The 19,447-nt window shown below is 36.0% G+C and overlaps 1 protein-coding gene across 2 annotated transcripts in view; it reads right to left on the reverse strand.

Annotated features, from left to right (window-relative positions):
* Positions 1-19,447, reverse strand: part of TTC21B (tetratricopeptide repeat domain 21B) — an 80,707-nt gene that overhangs the window by 40,188 nt on the left and 21,072 nt on the right. For both annotated transcript variants that reach the window (XM_070581511.1, XM_070581512.1), the window contains exons 7-15: positions 16,476-16,560; positions 15,299-15,397; positions 12,965-13,157; positions 12,433-12,530; positions 11,918-12,118; positions 8,056-8,185; positions 4,293-4,450; positions 2,605-2,829; positions 879-1,117 (exon numbers count right to left, since the gene is read on the reverse strand). In XM_070581511.1, the coding sequence (XP_070437612.1) occupies positions 879-1,117; positions 2,605-2,829; positions 4,293-4,450; positions 8,056-8,185; positions 11,918-12,118; positions 12,433-12,530; positions 12,965-13,157; positions 15,299-15,397; positions 16,476-16,560 (1,428 nt within the window). The remainder of the gene's footprint in view (positions 1-878; positions 1,118-2,604; positions 2,830-4,292; positions 4,451-8,055; positions 8,186-11,917; positions 12,119-12,432; positions 12,531-12,964; positions 13,158-15,298; positions 15,398-16,475; positions 16,561-19,447) is intronic.

Raw genomic sequence — 19,447 nt, forward strand, 5'->3', positions numbered from 1 at the left:
AGAGCTGGGGCTGATCTTTTGGAAACATCATAGAAAATATGATCTATGAACTCCGGTTCATCCATCTATACGGGGGGTGCTGCTCAGTTACTTTGAATCACTCACCACCTACAAAGAATCTGAGCAGCTTCTAGAACTTTGATATTTACATAATATAGATGAACCAATACGACTTAATTAATCAACATTTTCCTATGTTCTCAAGAGAGAAAAATATTAATTTTCTCTTACATGTGTATGCTGTACACATTTTCTCTTACATGTGTATGCTGTATCTTTATCTTTTTGTTTGGGGAGAAGAGTAAGAGCAACGTGTGTGTGTTTTTGTGTGGGGGGGGGGGGGTATATCCCAACAACTCATAAGAGAATCAGTGCATGACAGACATAACTTTTAAAGCCCCTGCCCTTTCACCAAGGAAAATCTGTAATCCATATCTCAGTGTGGTGTGTACTAAGCCATCATTTTCTTTTGCTATAACTATTATATTGAGTATTAAATATGACCATCTAGCCCCTGAATTGTTGTTACATTAGACAATTTTCTTAAGCTATTAGAATACATGTACCTGTTGCTCTTTCCTTTCCCAAACAGGAAGATTCAGGGTCTAGAAATAACACCTGATGAGGGAGGAGAGCTGAGAAACTAGAGTAAGCCGTGGATTGAAATAATCATGATCACTCTGATTTATGTTTCGGGGAGAGTGAGGAACTTGGCCAGAGTGATTATGGTTGGAAATACGAGAAGGAAGCAAGAATTCATTAAAGAAAGGATCTATAAAGTATCTGTAAAGCAGTTACAAGGAAGACAAAAATAAATCTGGGAATTAATTTTTGGAGATAAACGTGTCAAAATATAATGGGTTGAAATAAGCATTTACCTATAACAAGTGATATATAACATTTTCTCTTTTCTGTGCTTCAGATATATATCTGCCATTTTTTCTTTAGCCTCTATGAAATACGGCTGTTCAGCAGTAACATTCCGAAGCATGCTTAAAGCCCGCTCAACGTCTCCCTGGGCCAGAGCTAGGTCTGCATTAGCAATAGTAACACGCAATTCTTCTGATGTCCCAGAAAATTCATGGATGGCATCTTGTAAAACTTTTGCTGCTTCATGCTGTAAAGGTGAAATTAAAATAACATTCAAAATATTCAACAAAATACAACAGAAGCAAGGATTTTCTACTAAAACAGAATGAACAATAAATGCTAGTTTAGTTAAGATATTCAGGAAATAATGGGTGGATTTTTCAAAAGTATAAAAATTTAAAACTAAACTCAGAGACTAAATTCAGATGACACTATAAATATTTGCTAACTGAAAGTGTTTTCTTAACTAGGAAAACAGCAGTTGCTACACAAGAGTTGCTGCTACTATAATTTAATAAGCATTTACTTTGCATACAGCATTGTCTTAACCCATTTACTTTTCACAAAACCCTGTAAAGTAGTTACTATTATTACCCCATCTTGCAAGTAAAGAAATTGAGATTTAGAGAGGTAAGTCAACAAATGATAGACCCAGAATTCAAACTCGGGCAGCCTGACTCCAAAGCCTAAATTCTTAGCTGTGTTCATTACCGCCCCCTTGATGGGGTCCAGTCCTCAGTCACCCACTGAGCCCAATGGCTCTTCATCAAGTAGCAGATTACTTTACTCCCTCTGCTAGGACATCACTTTTGTTGTACCTCAGGGAATATATTATCTCATTTCCAAATCTGTACCTCAGTGAATCTAAAATGTCATTTATTTTAAGATTCATCTCAACTCTAGAGATAAGATGTTCTGATTTCAGCAAAATTAAAATGTGAAAAAAATGGTGCATCTTAGAATCAGCTATCTATGATAGAACTGGTTCTTCTTCTTAAATGTATTTTATGTTAATTTATTAGTGAAACAAATTCTTTGAGACTTGGTAAGTATTTAGACACAGCCTGCTTAATTTCCACTAAAATATGAAAATAACTGATTAGCAGCTGCTGCAACCTAAGAAACAGATATAAACGACATTAAGTTCCTCAATTTCTACAAGGCTTTAACTCTCTCAGAATTATATGCTTCCTTTCTTTCTAGCTGTATTATTTTTTTAACGTATTTGATTTTTTGATTGTCCTATGAGTTTCCCAAAGCTGTATTCATCAAATGGTTCTTTTGTTTTCTCAACTATTAGAATTTCAGGTTGGTAGTTTCATTTATTCCAGTGGTAATTGCATGTGTGTGTGAATCCTTTTAAAAATTCACAGAATTATGACTATATTATACTATTACCTTTCATGGCAGCCAGGATAATCATATATTATCATATACATTACATTATATTATACATTCCACAGTACATCATATTACATTATATTATTACTTATACTATAACATTTCATAGTAGCCAACAAAAGTATACTGATACTTAAAATCATCCAAGTGCAAGCTATGCTTAACTTCAGGAGCCTGAAAAAAGAACATGATTTGGCGCAAAGTAATGAGAAATACATTTTCTAAACTTTACCACTTGATCAGGGAATAATTTTAGCTTTTTCATTTCTTATTAAAATATAGACTTGAATAACCAACTTCAGACCTGAGCCGCTGAATGAAAGTTTGACGTACCTGTTCTCCATTTAAGCGGTGAACCTCCACCAACTCAAGAAAGATGGATAAACGATGGCCTGCATCAGCTTCAGTTTTTCTGTACTTTGATTTTGAGGAAGCTCCAATTCTCCTCATTCCTGGTAAACTCATTGCCATATGCAGAGTTTTAATTGCTTCTGCTATTTCTCCCATTTTCTTTTGTGACTGAGCTTTTATCAAATGATACAAAGGATATTCTCTCACCTGAAAAAATAATATTCAGAAATACTTCCTTGGAGTGCTTATAACATCAACACATAATTTACAATCCAAAAAACGTGGACAGTCTATCTGTGATTGTATACATGAGGTCTATTTCTGTTTCTGTCCTCTTAATAACTTTCTGATCATTTATCATATTAAATCAGATTCAGAGAACTTGTCCCTACCTAGCATCCTCCTGGATGACAAACAAGGTGATTAAGCATTTCTACCATGATAGATGAGAAAATACAAAGTTTACAAATATATTTTAAGAAATTATTTGAGTTTTCAGGAAAGGAATTTATCTGGGACTTCTAATAGTAATACAAAATTATGAGATTTCTAGAAACAGTTTTTTCCCTTTATTTTTTAATTTTGATTAAAAATTTCAGAATACTTTAGTTAAACATTGATTTTACCCTTTATACTACTCTGAAACACGTAGTAATGAAGCTTCTGTCTTTATTTTGGCTATCAAAAGCATATACAAAAAAATAAGAGAATGACAAAATGAATGAGGAAGGAGTCGTCAAAGGGAAGTAGACAATCCAGAATGAGGTGCTGTGGCAGCCATGTACTGTTTAAGACGGCTACAGTCATCCTTCAGACTGTGTTCCTAAGCCTCAGTTACTTGTGGGCTTTGTGTAAATACTCATGCTTATGCTCTTCTCTCAGAGATTTGGATTCACTGATGCGGGGCACTGAGGTGGGGAGTATGATGCACCACCAGTCCTGAGAACCACTGTCCCAAGAAGCAGGCAGTATCTTATGCAAATCTTGCCTGAAACTTCAATTCCCAGTCCACTGAAGGGTTCTCACATAAGAGGGCTCAAGACCCTATGAACCAAAGCAGAAGTCTGAGGAGTGCCTCCACGACTCCAGGCAGCTCCGGGAGCACCTGACCCAGGATTTTCCCCAAAGCCGAGGGATATGCGACGTAACAGAATACCTTAGATAGAAATCTAGTGTGTTTATATCCTCAAACCACATGACTAGGTGCTCTTTGATGATCAATTTAAAAAGAAGTTATTAAAAACCCAGGTCCAAGAGAGGAACAGGTAATAAAATAAAATGCTTATACACACAAATGTTTAGCAGAACACTCTACAGTTTACAATTATTTTTACATACGTTCATTATCGCATTTGATGCTCACTATAACCAAAGGGTATTATCATATGAGTTCTATAGAAAAGAAAGCTGAGGCTGAGAGAGAGATAAGCGGGAAGACCAGACACTGACCCCAGGTCTTTTGTCACCAAGTTCATACAGTTTTTTAACTACACCACAGTTGCCTCCATTTTTTTCTCCTACTGCTTGTGAGTCCAAAATCTCTTCCCTTCAAGAATGCATTTGCTAGCAAAATGTTACAGGCTAACATACAAAATAGCTGAACATGTAAACGTTTGCTAAAGGTTCAAAGAGGTTTATGTGTCTTATCCCCTCGAGTCTGGAATACTTACCTTAAAATTATAGCTGAGACAAAGTTCAAGAGACTGAGAACACAATTTGAATTTTTCCTGAGACAAATAAACCTGAGCCATCAGGAGGTGCGCATCTGCGTAAGAAGGACTGTGCTCCAGGCAGTGCTGCAGGTTATTATAGGCTGCTTCAGTGTCACCTAATGAGGGAACAAGCACTATTATAATTCAAGTGATTAAGAGATGGAGATCTGAGAGAGAAGAATTTAGTCTATGGATAGTTCCAGCGTTTGAACTTAAAGTCATAAAGTTCATAATTCATAAGGCCATGGTTTAATCTCTACCTCCACTAGTTAGCTTCCTTTTAGTCTGCATGAAAGAATGTACTTGTAAGTCAGCCACCCCTTGGTCATAAGTAGCAAAGCAGGAAAAGTGTGTGAAAAGATCAGAATCGATCACCACTGCTACTGAGAGGCCCATAAACATATCTTTATTTTATTTTCCTTGTCAAAAAAATTTTTTTACTTATAATTTCATTTCCTTCATTCAAAATAAGCTATGTAAAACACAGAAATTTAAATAGCGAGAATGTGATAGTGTCACATTAACAATGAGGATTTAGATTAGTAATCATTCTTGGCCAGAAATTTTATTACTGTACATTAAATAACAAAAAAGACATAAGGATATATTACAGAGATTTAGAAATATGAGTTATATGTTTAAAATGCCTTTAAATACCAACTGAAATATCAAATGTTTTGGAAACACACATACTGTACATTTGGGAGTCTTAAAATAGAAGGAAATGATCAAGATTAAAGTAGTGGAATAGTGAAATCTACCTTGGGCTGGTAGATGCGATAGAAAGAGGCTCTTCAGAGAAACAATAGCACAGACTCTAGGTGCTAGAAGTTTCTCATGATGTAACCCACACTGATTTGCATTTAGCCATCTCATAAATTGGCCTTAAGTAGGTATAGCTAGGCCAGCTCCCCATGCAACTTTGCTACGAGAGGGTGAGGGAAGAAGAGATCTTAAATTATTTTCTGTTCAATTACTCCCCTTACCCTTACCTGACCCCTCAATAGATAAAATAAGGCTTACAGTCAGGGCTTCCAGTTCCCAAAGGCTCAACCTACTTATAACAGAAATCCATTTAAACAGAAAACATTCTTCTTAGAGACAGAGGATTAATGGACAGAAATTTGGCTGAGGTAGCACAATAACTTATTAAACACAGCATCAAAATTTGTCAATTAACCATCAAGCATAACACTGTAAATACTGGATTCTTTTTCATTGTGATGCTATCCAGCACTCAGACTGTGCAGACAAAAAAGGAAATAGGAAGGTTAAGCATAATAAATTTGCATGCAAATTACCACCCTCATGTTATTTTAGGAAGGAGAAGGATTAAGGAGATAACTTAAAAAAAGAGGTTATTACTAAGGAGAGAAAAGTACATAGAAAAAAATCAGGGTTTGCAAGTAAGAGACTAAAGAAAATGAGGGCTGTATGAATAAATGTGATTAGAGTCTTTTTTTAAAGGTAATGGGGAAGGATGTGTGGAGTTACTTCAGAAGGCACTAAGTATTTAAAAATGGAGAAATGGGTCATCACTGTTGGGAAAAATAAACCATATAAACAAAGATCACAGAAACATCACATTCTTATCTAAGAGCAGCCCAATTTCTCTTGAGGGAAAAATGAAAGACACTTCTGTCTGCAGATCTGTCTTTGCCAGGGTCCTGTGTAATAAAGAATTTGGCGGGCCTCTGTCCCCGGTTCCTGGGAAAGAGTTTCTAAATCTTGGAATTTCCCAAGTGATACAAGTGTCTTTGTTATTTGTGGTGGGCCCTGATAGTTTATGCTCAAGATGTGATTCAGGATGGGGGCTGGCCATGCCAGAAAGACCAACCACAGGATTAGAGGGCTGGGGCTTTGAGCCATGTGACATCAGCCTGACCTGCAGGGTAGGGGAGCTGAACCACATGGCCAATGATTCAACCCATGCCTATGTAACGAAAGCCTAACAAAAACTCTAGACACTGAAGCTTGGGTGAGCTTCCTGGTTGCTAATGATTTACAGGTATTGTCACATATTGATGTGTCGAAAAGTACAAGTGTCCTGACTCCACAAGGAGAGGACAACAAAAGCTTCAAATCTCAGACCCTCCCAGACCCCACCCTGTGCATCTCCTTTTCCTTTTACTGGTTCAGATTAATATCCTTTGCTATAATAAAGAATTGGAGAATCGTTAAGTATAATGTTTTCCTGAGTTCTGTGAGTCCTTCTAGTGAATTATCAAACCTGACAGGGGTCATAGGAACCATCAAATTTGTAGCCAGCTAGTCAGAAGTACAGGTGGCCTTGGGAAGCCCCGAACTTGTGGCTGCTGTCTGAAGCGAGGGCAGTCTGATGGAGGATTGCGCCCTTAACCTGGGAGGTTTGGCCTGACCCCCGGTAGCCAGTGTTCGAAGTCATTGCAGTTGGGAATTTAGTAAGAATACTGCTATTAGACATGTGCCATCATTATTTCAAATTATTTCGGGCTGCTTTTTTTGTTAAATGGGGTTTATATACAAAACTTTCAGTCCTAGAGACTTCAGCAATTAAGTATTACTATCCTGAGACTGGTTTATATCAAATTTCAAAATAAATAATGAGTGTTTAATAAACTAATCACATAATTCAAAATCCCAGTTTGATCACCTGGGAGGTGATACCCATTCCAGTTGGGAAGAAGGTAGAAATATCATGTGGCTCAATAGTGGAACTCAATCAGAGGAAGGTATTATAGAGTCACTTCTTACAACTGGAGTATTTTAAAGGCGAAACAAGCTCTTGAGATCACCTAGTTCTTTTTTTTTTTAAACAATTAAAACTGAGATCCAAAAAAATGGTAAAGTCAATCTCTGAACTCTTTCCATTATGTATAAGAAATAACTGTTTATGAGAATATTTTTACGTTAGTTTCTACGCTTTAAGACCTTACAAACTTAATTTACTTTGCATAGCATTCAGCCAGCAAAGGTAGATACATAAGAACCATATGATTATCTATTTTCATGCATACAGTCATACATATGTTTGTATCCTAAGAAGCTAAGGTTATAATTGAGGCTATGTTTTTTTAGTTATACATAACCAGTCACAGAAACTAAACATAAATTAATTAATAAACTTCATAAGGGCCTGAAACCTGGTAAATATCACATTTGGCTAGGCAATGAGTCAACAACTCTGAATTAAAGAGTATAAATTACTATTGCCAGACTCCAGGACCATCAGATGAACTTTTTTTTAAGTGGTAGAATTGTATTTTCCCAGCAATTCATTAGAACCACAAAAGTTTATAGTAATGTTTAAAGAATTAAACAGTAAAGGAAGTTAGGCAATTTTATTTTGGACAAAAATTACTGATCTGTACACATGTAAAATGTGCACTTTATGTGACTATTCTCCATATATGTGGAGTACTTAGTTTATGCCTGTTTTTATGAACACCAGATTACAAACTTTTCTTTTCCTTTTGGTGAGGAAGATTGGCCCTGAGCTAACATCTGTTGTCAATCTTCCTCTTTTTGCTTGAGGAAGATTGTTGCCAAGCTAACATCTGTGCCAATCCTTCTCTATTTCGTATGTGGGATGCCACCACAGCATGGCTTGATGAGTGGTGTGTAGGTCCGCACCTGGGATCCAAACTAGTGAAGTCTGGGCCACCAAAGCGGAGCATGTGAACTTAACCACTACACCACCAGGCCAGCCCCTACAAAGGTTATTTTAAGTGGTACACCTTACCTGACAAATATTTCACTTTTGCTATTAGGAAGACAGCTTGCAGAAGACCTGGTACAGTTCTTACTATGGTCTCCAGGATTGAGGTACAACGTCTGAGAAGTGGAGAAAGAGGTTGCCCAGGACTTGCAGGCTAAACAAACAAATTAGCAAAACATCTTGTAAGTTCATAATAGCAGTTAGCTAAAAACAAACCCAAATTAAGTAATGTGAATAGCAAAACCATGTATTTTTCTAAAATTTTTCTTATTCTATTTATTGCCTAATCTCTTTACTCTGACTAGACTAATTTATCTCCCTGGGATCTAGGAACAGACTATGTAAATAATGGCTTTTGTTCAGCAAAATAATTATGAAATTATAATACAATTACAAGTTTGATAACATACGAAAAGAGCATATCTGCTCAAAAACTTTATCAAGGAAACATATCTGTTCAAAATAAAGATAACTAAGAGGCAGAGTTTCTTGCTGGAATTGAGAGTCAAGGCAACGTAAGTTTTAATTCTAAACCTGCCTTGCGATTTACTCAATTCAATAATTTGCACTACCCCTAGAGTACTGTAAGGTCAGGTTTTAGAGAATTCACATTTTGATTTCCTAGTAGAAATCAGAGAGGAGAACACACTCAAGTATGTAACATCAAATGTCTCACACCTTCACATTCGCCCCTTTTCTGCCTGGCATGCTGTATGCCCTCAATTTGTTTTGTACTTTTATCAATAGTGAATATGATAACCAAAGCAGCACTAGGCCATTTGTTTATTCTTTTAATGGTTGTCTACTCAACCAATCTCTATCCAATGGTCATCCACTCGCAACTCAGAAATGTGATATTAAGAATTTACACATCAAACGTTCATTCTCCCTCCTTTGCCCCACTAGTGCTGTTTCCTTGATCTGAAGGATGATCCTCCCCATCCCCCCAACCCTACATCCCCTCCACACACATTCTGCACTGGACTACAGCCTCTTACTGACAATCACTCCCACAACAAGCCATTGTCACTGACAAGAAAGTTGCATCTTCTCACTATGTTGAGGCCCCCCCAAAAAAATGCATCCTCAAAAGGATTTTCAGAATATAACCACTGGTGCCCAGAAGACCTCAACTTCTTAAGGTTTCTACAACACTTATTAAAGACTGTAAATTATTACTGCAATAAAATTTAACATTTCTATCTTATACAGTTCTATAGTAGTTTCATATTTGTTTGTCCCTTTACACGACTAAGGGAGGATCAGAATTTTACACTTCTTCACATGGTAATGGATAAAGAGTAAATTCTTAAAACATATTTACTTTGTCAGCATACCTGAAAATAATGAAAGTATAGCTGAGGTTCTGATAATGTCCTTTGCCACTTCCTAAGAATTAGTTATTGAGAACAACCAGCATTTTTACTGTAGTTTTAGACTGAATCATAGGAAAAAAACAGGACTTATGTGAACAATCTCTAAGATAACATCTGTTTGAGTATTAAAAAACCTTACATATATAAAAGGGCCAAAGAAGCAGGAACAGGCTGGAGAGACAAGTGTGCATTTCTGATATTTCCCTATGAAAACAGCATTATAAATGCTAATTAGGCTCTATCATGCTGATAAAGGTTACATTATGAAAAAATAGGATGTCTCTGGCCTAGGGACCCAACTATCACGTAATACATTATTTCTTGCTCCATTTACAGTTTACTCTCAGCACAGCTGCCAGAAAAACCCTTTTGAAATGTTGAATGGAATCATGCTGGAAACTCTCTGGTGGCTCCCCATGTACTCAGAATTGAAGACAGAGAAGTTACAAGTGGTCTCCTGTGCAATGATCTTTCTCTGACTCCCCGCCTCCTCTTCGCTCCATCCCAACCACCCTCATCTCCTTGTGTCCCTTTGGGCCACTGCACAACAGCTCCCTTTGCCTCACACACTCTGCACCCTATTTCCACATGACTCCTTCAGATTTTACCATCTTAAGGAGGTCTACCCAGACCACCTTACTTAAAATTACCCCCTCAATCCTGTTCTGTTATTTTCTCCTGTTATCTTCTAACATACTACATAATTTACTTAATTATACTATCCGTCTCTTCCTGCTAGTATACATGCTTCCAGAGGGCAAGGGTTGTAGTTTGTTTTTAAACAACTATTTCCCCAGCTCCAAACAGAGTGCTGGGTTCTCTACAAGCATTTGTTGAATGAATCCTGAACGTGGCAGGAGTACTGAAAAATGCATTCCAACTTCTAAGCAACTGAAAACAGATCGTGACATGGGAGACTGAGATCAATCCCAGGGGGTATTCCAGAGGGGGTTAATTTAAAAAAAGAGATTGTGAAGGTCTGGAAAAGGATGTGATCATCAATAAAAAGCAGCATGGGTTCCTAAGGAAAGGTCACTACCCTCATTTCCTTGTTAACACAGTTAGTGAAGCTGTGGATCAGGAGAATGCTAAGAACTATGTTTTGAGCAACGAAGTATTTGATAGTGCCCGTCACGGTGTCCCTGTTTTGAATTGTGAGTTGAGCATAAGAAAGTAAAGTCATCTGCTTACTGTCTATAATAAAAGTGTCGACTAATGGATCCATAACAATTCGGAATGCACTCTCTGGTAACACAACAGAGGGTTCCATTCTCAGTTCTACTCAGATCCAGATAAGGCAGATGATCTATGACAATAAACATCCATATAAAATAGATGACAATTAGGATCCAAAAGGATATGGTAATCTGGAATTATGGGATGAATCTGAGGAAATAAAATTTCAAAGGGATAAATGTAGAGTCCAAAGATACAGCGAATAACAGATCTAAGGACTTTGGTTAACTGTTAATTCAATAAGGGTCAATAATGCAATACGATTCATAAAAAGACAGCTGGATGGGGGCTGGCCCTGTGGCCGAGTGGTTAAGTTCGCGTGCTCCGCTGCAGGCGGCCCAGTGTTTCGTTGGTTCGAATCCTGGGCGTGGACATGGCACTGCTCATCAAACCACGCTGAGGCAGCGTCCCACATACCACAACTAGAAGAACCCACAACGAGAAATATACAACTATGTACTGGGGGGCTTTGGGGAGAAAAAGGAAAAAATAAAATCTTTAAAAAAAAAAAAAAAAAAAAAAAAAAGACAGCTGGATGGATATCCAGAATTAGGAAGGAGAAGGATCTAATCTAGGTTTTGCAGGCCAAATCCATATTTGGAACACTGAGCTTAATGAGAGGGGTGGACAGAATAAAGGATATCCTCAGGCTCACAACCAGGGTTCTCAAACTGATCATATAAAAAAGAAACAGTTGAAAATCTGGGATTGTTTAGGGGAACACAAAAACTAATTTCCAAAATCTGAAAGTCTGTTTTATAAATAGAATGAGGAATGATCCTTGCTTAGAGTTAAGTGCCTGAACTTGCTCCATGTCACTCCAGAGGGCAGAAGCAGGACCAGTAAATGGGTGAATTTTTAACACAAAGCACATCTGACTTAACATAGGAAATGCAGTCTAATAATCATAGTTATACAACAAGCACTGCATTTTTGAGTGCATCCAGATGTGGGATGCACACTCAATGAGGATTTAAGAGAGTAAATTCAAATATAAGGTGAGTGTCTGAATTAGATGACTTCTAACAGTTCTTCTAAACTCAAGATTTTAAGATTTTATGAATTACAAACGAGTATTAGTAAACCAACACATTTATTAGTTGATAGCAGTCATTACCATAAATATTCTGATTAAAAACTATTCCAACTAACACAGATACAAATACAAATTTTAAGATGCCAACGTAGTCTAACATGTGGAAGATAATTTACTAGCATCTTTTATAAAACATCATGTAAATACAGCCTTGAAAATAAGTTCCAGAACTATTTACCTGCATTGGACAGAAATTCAGATATTCTGTAATAATTTCTAGCAAGAAATCAGGATTTAACTTCTCAAAATACTGTATCCCAAGAGGTAAATCTTCTAAGTGTGAAAAATGAGTGTCCAGGACATCATTTAACAAATTAATAACTTCTTCTTGCCGTTTATTTTTCTTCATAGCAAGAATTGCATGTAAATAGGTTAACTCCTGGAAAATAAGTAGTTTTCATAAATTACTCCATCTAGTTATAAAGCTCGTTATTTCTACTTAGATTTCAAAGTATATGAAGTGCTATTTATGTGTATATTTGTTCAAACTTAAGTGTTAGCTTGGATGGATTTTTAGAATCTTTGGAAGAATACTTAAAGTCTAATTTTGCATAGAGGGAAACTAATAAATGTAATTACATATTAAAATTCGTGTACACGAGTCCTTTAAAGCCATTAGTAAATAATAAGACATTTAAAATTTCATATTTTATAAACAGTGGCTAGGATCTACCATGTGATAAAATACTATACCGCAGATTTCCCAATTGACTGCTGAATTTCACTAAGGAACTCCAGCTGCTGATCTGCATCCTGTAATTGCCCTTCTATTAACTGACATCGGATAAATCCTAAAACCAAACAGGACAAAAACAGTCAGTCTGCATCATTTCAGGCATCCACACTTCAAGCTAACACAAACAATATCAATAGATCGGCTTTTTTTCCCTTAATACATTAAAGTTTTAGATTAAAAACAAACAAAGAAAAAGAAAAAGAAAACAGGGCGAGAAAATACAATGGGTTACTTTGTACCATGTAAAATCAGTTACTAAAAAATTCATAATTTAAAGGAACTATCTCATAAAAATCTATTCTCTCAAGCTATTATTTAAGAAGTAAAAATTTTATTTTTAAAAACGTGATTTTTTTCTCTTGTGGATAGTGGAGAATAGTTTAATTTTAGAAAGCCACAAAATACATTTTTTCTTCTTTAGTGGCAGGTATTAAAAGCAATCATCACCTGTGTCTATTCAAGAAACATGTGTAGAAACAGGGGTCATACCAATCAGTGCAGGGACACTGGTTTCATTAAGCGTCATGGCAGTCTCATACCACTTCAATGCCTCTTGAACTTTTCCTTGTAAAATCAACTGGTATCCAAGTTCTGTAGCAAATTCTGATTCCTGAGGGGTCAAACTAAAAGCTCTTTCTAGGAACGTGTGAAGTTTCTGAAGAATCAGTTGACTACGTCCACACTAAAAGGAAAAAAAAATTTAAGTTAAACTAGAACACTTCTGCTCAGGTGGAAGGATTATTTTTTTCCTCAACATATACACATATTATTTGTACTTCCCAGAAGCAGAATGAAGAAAAAAACAATAAAATTATTTAATAACCAAAGAAAAATATAACTTTTCTATTTACTCTCTAGACAGTACAGCAAGAGTTTACAGCCTATCAGAACTGAAATACCCTAACAAGTAGTGCTTTAAAAAACAGCTATCTTGAAAAGTATACTTCCGACGATGTTGTTGCACAGGCATACTTTTTAGAACTCTTTTCTCAAACTGTCTCACAATTATTTTGCAAATCAGGAAAATTATTACTTAAAGGTTATATATGTATTTTTTTATTGAATCAAAAAGGACAAAGATCTGCTCTCTCCCTAAAGACAAGTGTGCCACAGCGCGAATATTTTAAAAGATGATGCCTTAGAATCTTCCTGGAGAAAACTTCAAAAATATTTCAAGAAATAGCAGTGCTGTTAGAATAAGTGTATAACTTTTGAAGACAACTTTTAAGAGTAACAAACTAAACAGTTCGAATTTCTATAAACTAATCAAAATACTTTGGAAATAGGTAAATAAGAAAGGTTAATACCCTCCTTAACTGAAATTTTTATAATATCAGGGATTTTTTTTTCCTGTAAATTTCACACAATCTGATAATCTTTGTTTTTAAATAAGAGAATTCCGTTTATTCACGTCATTTAACAATTACTAATCTTTGATGTTTTTCTTTCAACTTTGTATTTACTAAATATTTTACTTACTCAAGTTTACCTTTGTCCTTATTTTTCTTTCTAGTTTAATTAAGTGACTTCTCAGCCCTCTCATTCCAGGTATTGATTTCAAGATTCTGCTACATTTTTCTATTCCAATCCTGATTGTAAATATGGCAAATATTAGGATCATTACATGAGTCACATGTTCAGGTGGCCCGCTGTCACTGGATCTCTTCTTCCCCAGGCCATCATCCTGACTACTCATGCGTCATTGCTTTTAGCCTAAGTCTTTAAATGTCAGGTATATCACACTAATCTATGTTCCTCTAAACCAGACAATCTAAAACTGTAGATAATCTGGGCAATTCTGGGTCTCTCGATTGCATTTAATTCCTGGTACTTGTGTCCCAGCAAACTGTGAGACCATACTTAGGATGAGCATCAGTTTGGGGCTGCAACAGACCCTCTTCCGGTTGCTCTAGATTAGAGTTTCTTAAACTGAGATTATTCTCTTGGGTACCCAAGCTCTCCTGGGCACTGTTTTTGTTATATGATTAAAAAAATAATTTTATAAAATTATAACTTATATTGCCACAAAATATCAGCACACATGCTTATAACTGTCTTTACATTTGCTTTGCATCAGCATAAAGCCAAATCCAATTAAAGTATGATGATGGTTTTCTAGTTCAAGTGGTAAAAAAATGGTGGAAGAAATGAGTCTTCACATGATGCATGAAGGCAGCAAGCTAAACTCAAAAGAATCTATGCTATATAATCCAGCACCCTGTTAATACTGGAACAAGAGGTGTTACAGTTTTTTGTTGTTTTATTTTTATTACTTTGTAATAGTTCATTATAAGAAATTGAAATATGATAAAAGTAAAAATATTGAAAGAAAAAGATTCTGCTGTATTTTTCTATTCCATTTCTGATTATCTTCTTTTTATTGGGTACTTCTAATAAAAACATTTCTTTACTATTATAAAAAAATAAGATACCAACCATTTCCCCCACCAAAATAGTCTATTACTCATTTTAAAACTTTTTTCAAATATTTTTTAAAAATATAACAAAAAAAAGAAAAGCCCTAGTCATAAATCCTATGCTCTGATGAAAATAAACCACTTTCTCTTTCCTTTGCCTGGCAGGCACTACCTCATCCTTAAAGGCTCAACAAGTGCCACTTCCTCCATGAGGCCTCCATGATGGCTTCTTAGACTTGGAAAGTGTATCCATCTGAACTGCCTTTCTTAGGAACATATCACATATTTAGATACATATTTTATTTTCACTCTAGGCCATATGCTCTTTGGTGCCTCAATCTTTGTGACTTATTTTATATTCCCAACTACAGATAACAGAGCTCATGTATGTAATAGGCTCTCTTACAGTTCTGCTGAAGGCTATTGTGATCTTATAGAAAAGCTGAGCATTCTGTGGTTCCATGGCCTCCAGTGCACTTCCTAAGCTTTCCAGCTTGGTGGAAGCCTACAACAAAAGTATCCATTTTTAAAATAAACCAAGAATAAAAGAACTAATACATGACATACAGACTAATAAATATCATTATTAACATTTAAAGAGGTCTTTGCTTTTACAAATTCTCCCTCTTCCAATGAAATCTTATATGTTGTAAGATGTATTAAAAGTTCTTTTAAAAAGCTCAATAATTATCAATAAAGAATTGAGTTTTTGAATGTGTTTCCTTAATATTTGTTACTGAATGGAAACCTTTGGGTAGGTAAAGATACTCATAATATTGAATTAACTATACATGCCAAGCTCTCTCTCCAATAATTAATTCATGACACACATGAGATATGAATAACATATTTATAAACATTAATATTATATGAGATCAGCCCTTAGATGACCTATACAGCCTGGTTTATATTTAAAATATTCTCTGGAATAGAAAAATCATTAAGGTACTTAGTATAAGTAATTTCAATGCCTGGAAAATTTACTGAAGAGCTGCCCCTACTAAGATTCTTCTAGTATTTACTGAAGTACTTACTAGGTACCATCACATTAACTTGTTTAACTAGATAAAACACAATCCAAATCTACTACTTGTTATAATACTGTTTGACTCAGACTGGATTTGGCATTCCATGATCCAGTACACAGTCAATGTGCTCACGACTAGAGAAGCATGTTCCTCATTGTAAGGTCCAACGGGATTTTATCCTAAGCCCATTTAATTTATGCAAACTCAATTAAATTATAAAAATACTATATTTTGTATATGTATTCTTCCATATCCAGTATCACTGGTTACATGAATCATATACATTATTGCATAGAAGTTTTATATAGAAAACCACATAAACTGTAATAACAATCTAAGGGATTTTCCAAGGGTAATTTTAACTATACAATGTTTTTGCTTTACTAGTTGATTGAAGAAGTTCACCTCTTTGTTAAAATGTATTTCTAGGAATCAACTAAAACCTACCATGAGAGACATTCAAAAAAAGCACTCCAAGGCTCTAATGTATGTGCATGTGTGTATGACTGTATCTATTTTTAATACGGGAAACTTAAAGAGTACAGTACAACTTACCTTATCTATATCCCCCTCCCTACACAAATAGTAAAGAGCCAGCATTCTGAGTCCTTCCACATTTTGATTATCTTGAAGCATTAACCTGCAGAAAAACATTTTCACTTAATGTTGAAATAAACTTATGTATTTTCTTTTATTTGAGGGCTTGCAAAGTAGGTTTGCTGATCTGACTAGTCCACTGTCAAAATAAGTAATTCTAATTAGTAAAATGGTATCTCCTTTATGAAAATTATCAACCTCATTATTTAAACTACAAAAAACCCTGAGGGGCCAGCCCTGTGGCTTAGCAGTTAAGTTCATGTGCTCCACTTTGGCGGCCTGGGGTTTGCCGGTTTGGATCCCAGGCACAGACCTACGCACTGCTTATCAAGCCATGCTGTGGCAGATGTCCTACATATAAAAGAGAGGAAGACTGGTGGCAGATGTTAGCTCAGGACTAATCTTTCTCAAAAAGAACGAGAAAAAACTCTGAATCCTAATTTTTAGTATGTTTTAAAAAGACTATGAGTAGATTGTACCAATCTGATTAAATCCTCTGGCAATCCTAAATGAAGTATTAGCTAACCATACACAGCAGCATATTAAAAGAATAAGTCACCTTGACCAGAGAGATTTATTACAAGAATTCCAGGAATGCAAAGATCAGTTGAATAATAAAAAAAAAAAATCTTTTAACGTAATTCACAACATTAAAATAGATTCCTATGTGGTAAAAACAACTTAGAAAATAGAATGGTAAAATATCCTATTAATAGTAGAACAGCTTCCCCTCCCAAAAAGAAGATATAAACTTAGTAAAAAATATACAAAAGCTATAAAAATTCCTGTAAAACTTTACTCAAGGGCCAAAAGAACTGAACAAACAAGGTAACATACTAGGTTTCTTATCATGAACAGTGTGGTTCACCCAACTATTAGTTCCAAGTTTTTCCACCCTTCCTGAATACATACCTTATGCCATGTAACTGAGCAGCAACTCCTACAAAAGCTGAATTTTACTTTATTTCTCCTTGACTATGGACTGAGACATTTTTCTTATAGTGGCCAGTGGAATGTGCACAGGAGTGGCAGTGTGCCACACCTAAGTTTCAGAGGGGCATCACATATTTCTGTTTGTTCTCTTCCATCTCTGCTGTTACCATGAGGACAGCTTCCTGTGGGTAGCTGCTCCTTTTCGGCTTGAGCCCAGGGAAGAATACCCTAGGGCTGACCAGAGCCCAAAGTGCAATAGGGTGCCATACCCACCCAGCTGGATCTGAAATGTGAAGCTGGGCCCCAGCCAAGCCTGGTCTAGATCAGCCGACCCTAGATAACCCACACAAAAGTGAGAAATGAGTGCTTATTCTCGTCTCCTGAGATCTGTAGTTGTTTGCTATGCACTAATAGCTGCCTGATGATAATAATCATTTAGGGTTAGAAAGAAATTCACCCCAAATAATCTATAGATTTAATGCAATTCAAACCAAAATCTTAGAATGTTTCTTTTTTATTTTTGGTGAGGAAGATTGTCCCTGAGCTAAGATCTGTGCCAATCTTCCCCTACTTTGTTTGTGGGACAGCACTGCAGCATGGCTTGATGAGCAGTGTATAAGTCCACGCTCAGGATCAAAACCTGTGAACCCCAGGCCGTGGAAGCAGAGTGCACCCACTTAACCACTATGCCACTAGCTGGCCCCAGGTAATAAGTTAATTGTGACAATCAACTGCAAAAGAAGAGCCAAGAAAATTATCAAAAAAGAAACAATATGATGGAGAACTTGCCATAAAGGTATCAATAAGAAAAAAAAAATTGCTTTTAGCATTAAAAAGATGCTCGGTATCAACATGATCAAGGCAATGAAAATAAAAATAAGGTATCGTTCTTACTTTACTGGATTGTTTAAAAAAACCCACACACTGATAACAGCTAGATTTGGTGAGGACAGCAGGAGGGGCATTCAATAGACTATTGATGGAAGTATAACAGTATAACTTCTTAGGAGAACAATTTGGCAGTGTCTATCAAAATCTCACATGTATATACCCGAGGAAGAGACTGTGATGTTTGCTCAGATCCGTTCTCTCTCATCTGCTTGGGAACACAGCTAGCCAACATTACCCAGCCGTCTTTGGAGTTAGATGTGGCCCATATGAGATGAAGCAATATATGCTATTTCTGGGCCTGGGCTTTTAAGAAAAGCGGAATGAGTCCTCCACACTCTCCCCTCCTACCAGGTGGATACCAGTGTCACGAGGTCTTAGGAAACAGCAGAGTTGCAAGATGGAAAGAGCCTAAGCCCTTTAACGACAGTGTGGAGGAGGGCTGCCTACTCAACTCTAACACTCACCAGAACAGCTACATCTAACAAAAAAAAAGCTGTTGTATTAAACCGTTATATGTTTAGATCTATTTTTATAAGGGCTTAGCCTAACCTAACAAATACAATACACTTTGATTCAGTAATCCCTCATTTGAGAAACCATCCTCCAGAAATACTCCTCTATGTGTCTAACGGCGTGTGTGTATATGGGTGTGTTCACTGTAATATTCAGACGAATGAAAAACTGGAAACAGCCTAAATGCCTACCAATGGGGAAAGATTAAATAAACTATTTGTAGGCACACTTTATGGAATGGTATTCGTTGTTAATAAATATTTACATATATCCATGTGAATGGATATCCATGAAATACTAAGTTAAAGAAAAATCAAGCTTAAAACTATATAACAAGTTTATTTCTTATTTTACAAACGCCTTCCAAAATATATACACATATTTTTATATGTTATATAGATAACACAAACACACATACATACACACACGGTACCTAGAAAAGAAATCTGGAAAAATATAAACATCAAATAGTTACTAGTGCCCAAATTGTGGCCTCCAAATATTATCTCCTACTAAAAGTCATTAGATTGTCCTGGACAATGGCTGATAACTATTTGGGGCAGTAAATACAAAAAATGACCCTGGTATATCTT

This window comes from Equus przewalskii, chromosome 17, assembly GCF_037783145.1.
Source record: "Equus przewalskii isolate Varuska chromosome 17, EquPr2, whole genome shotgun sequence".
Lineage (NCBI taxonomy): Eukaryota > Metazoa > Chordata > Mammalia > Perissodactyla > Equidae > Equus > Equus przewalskii.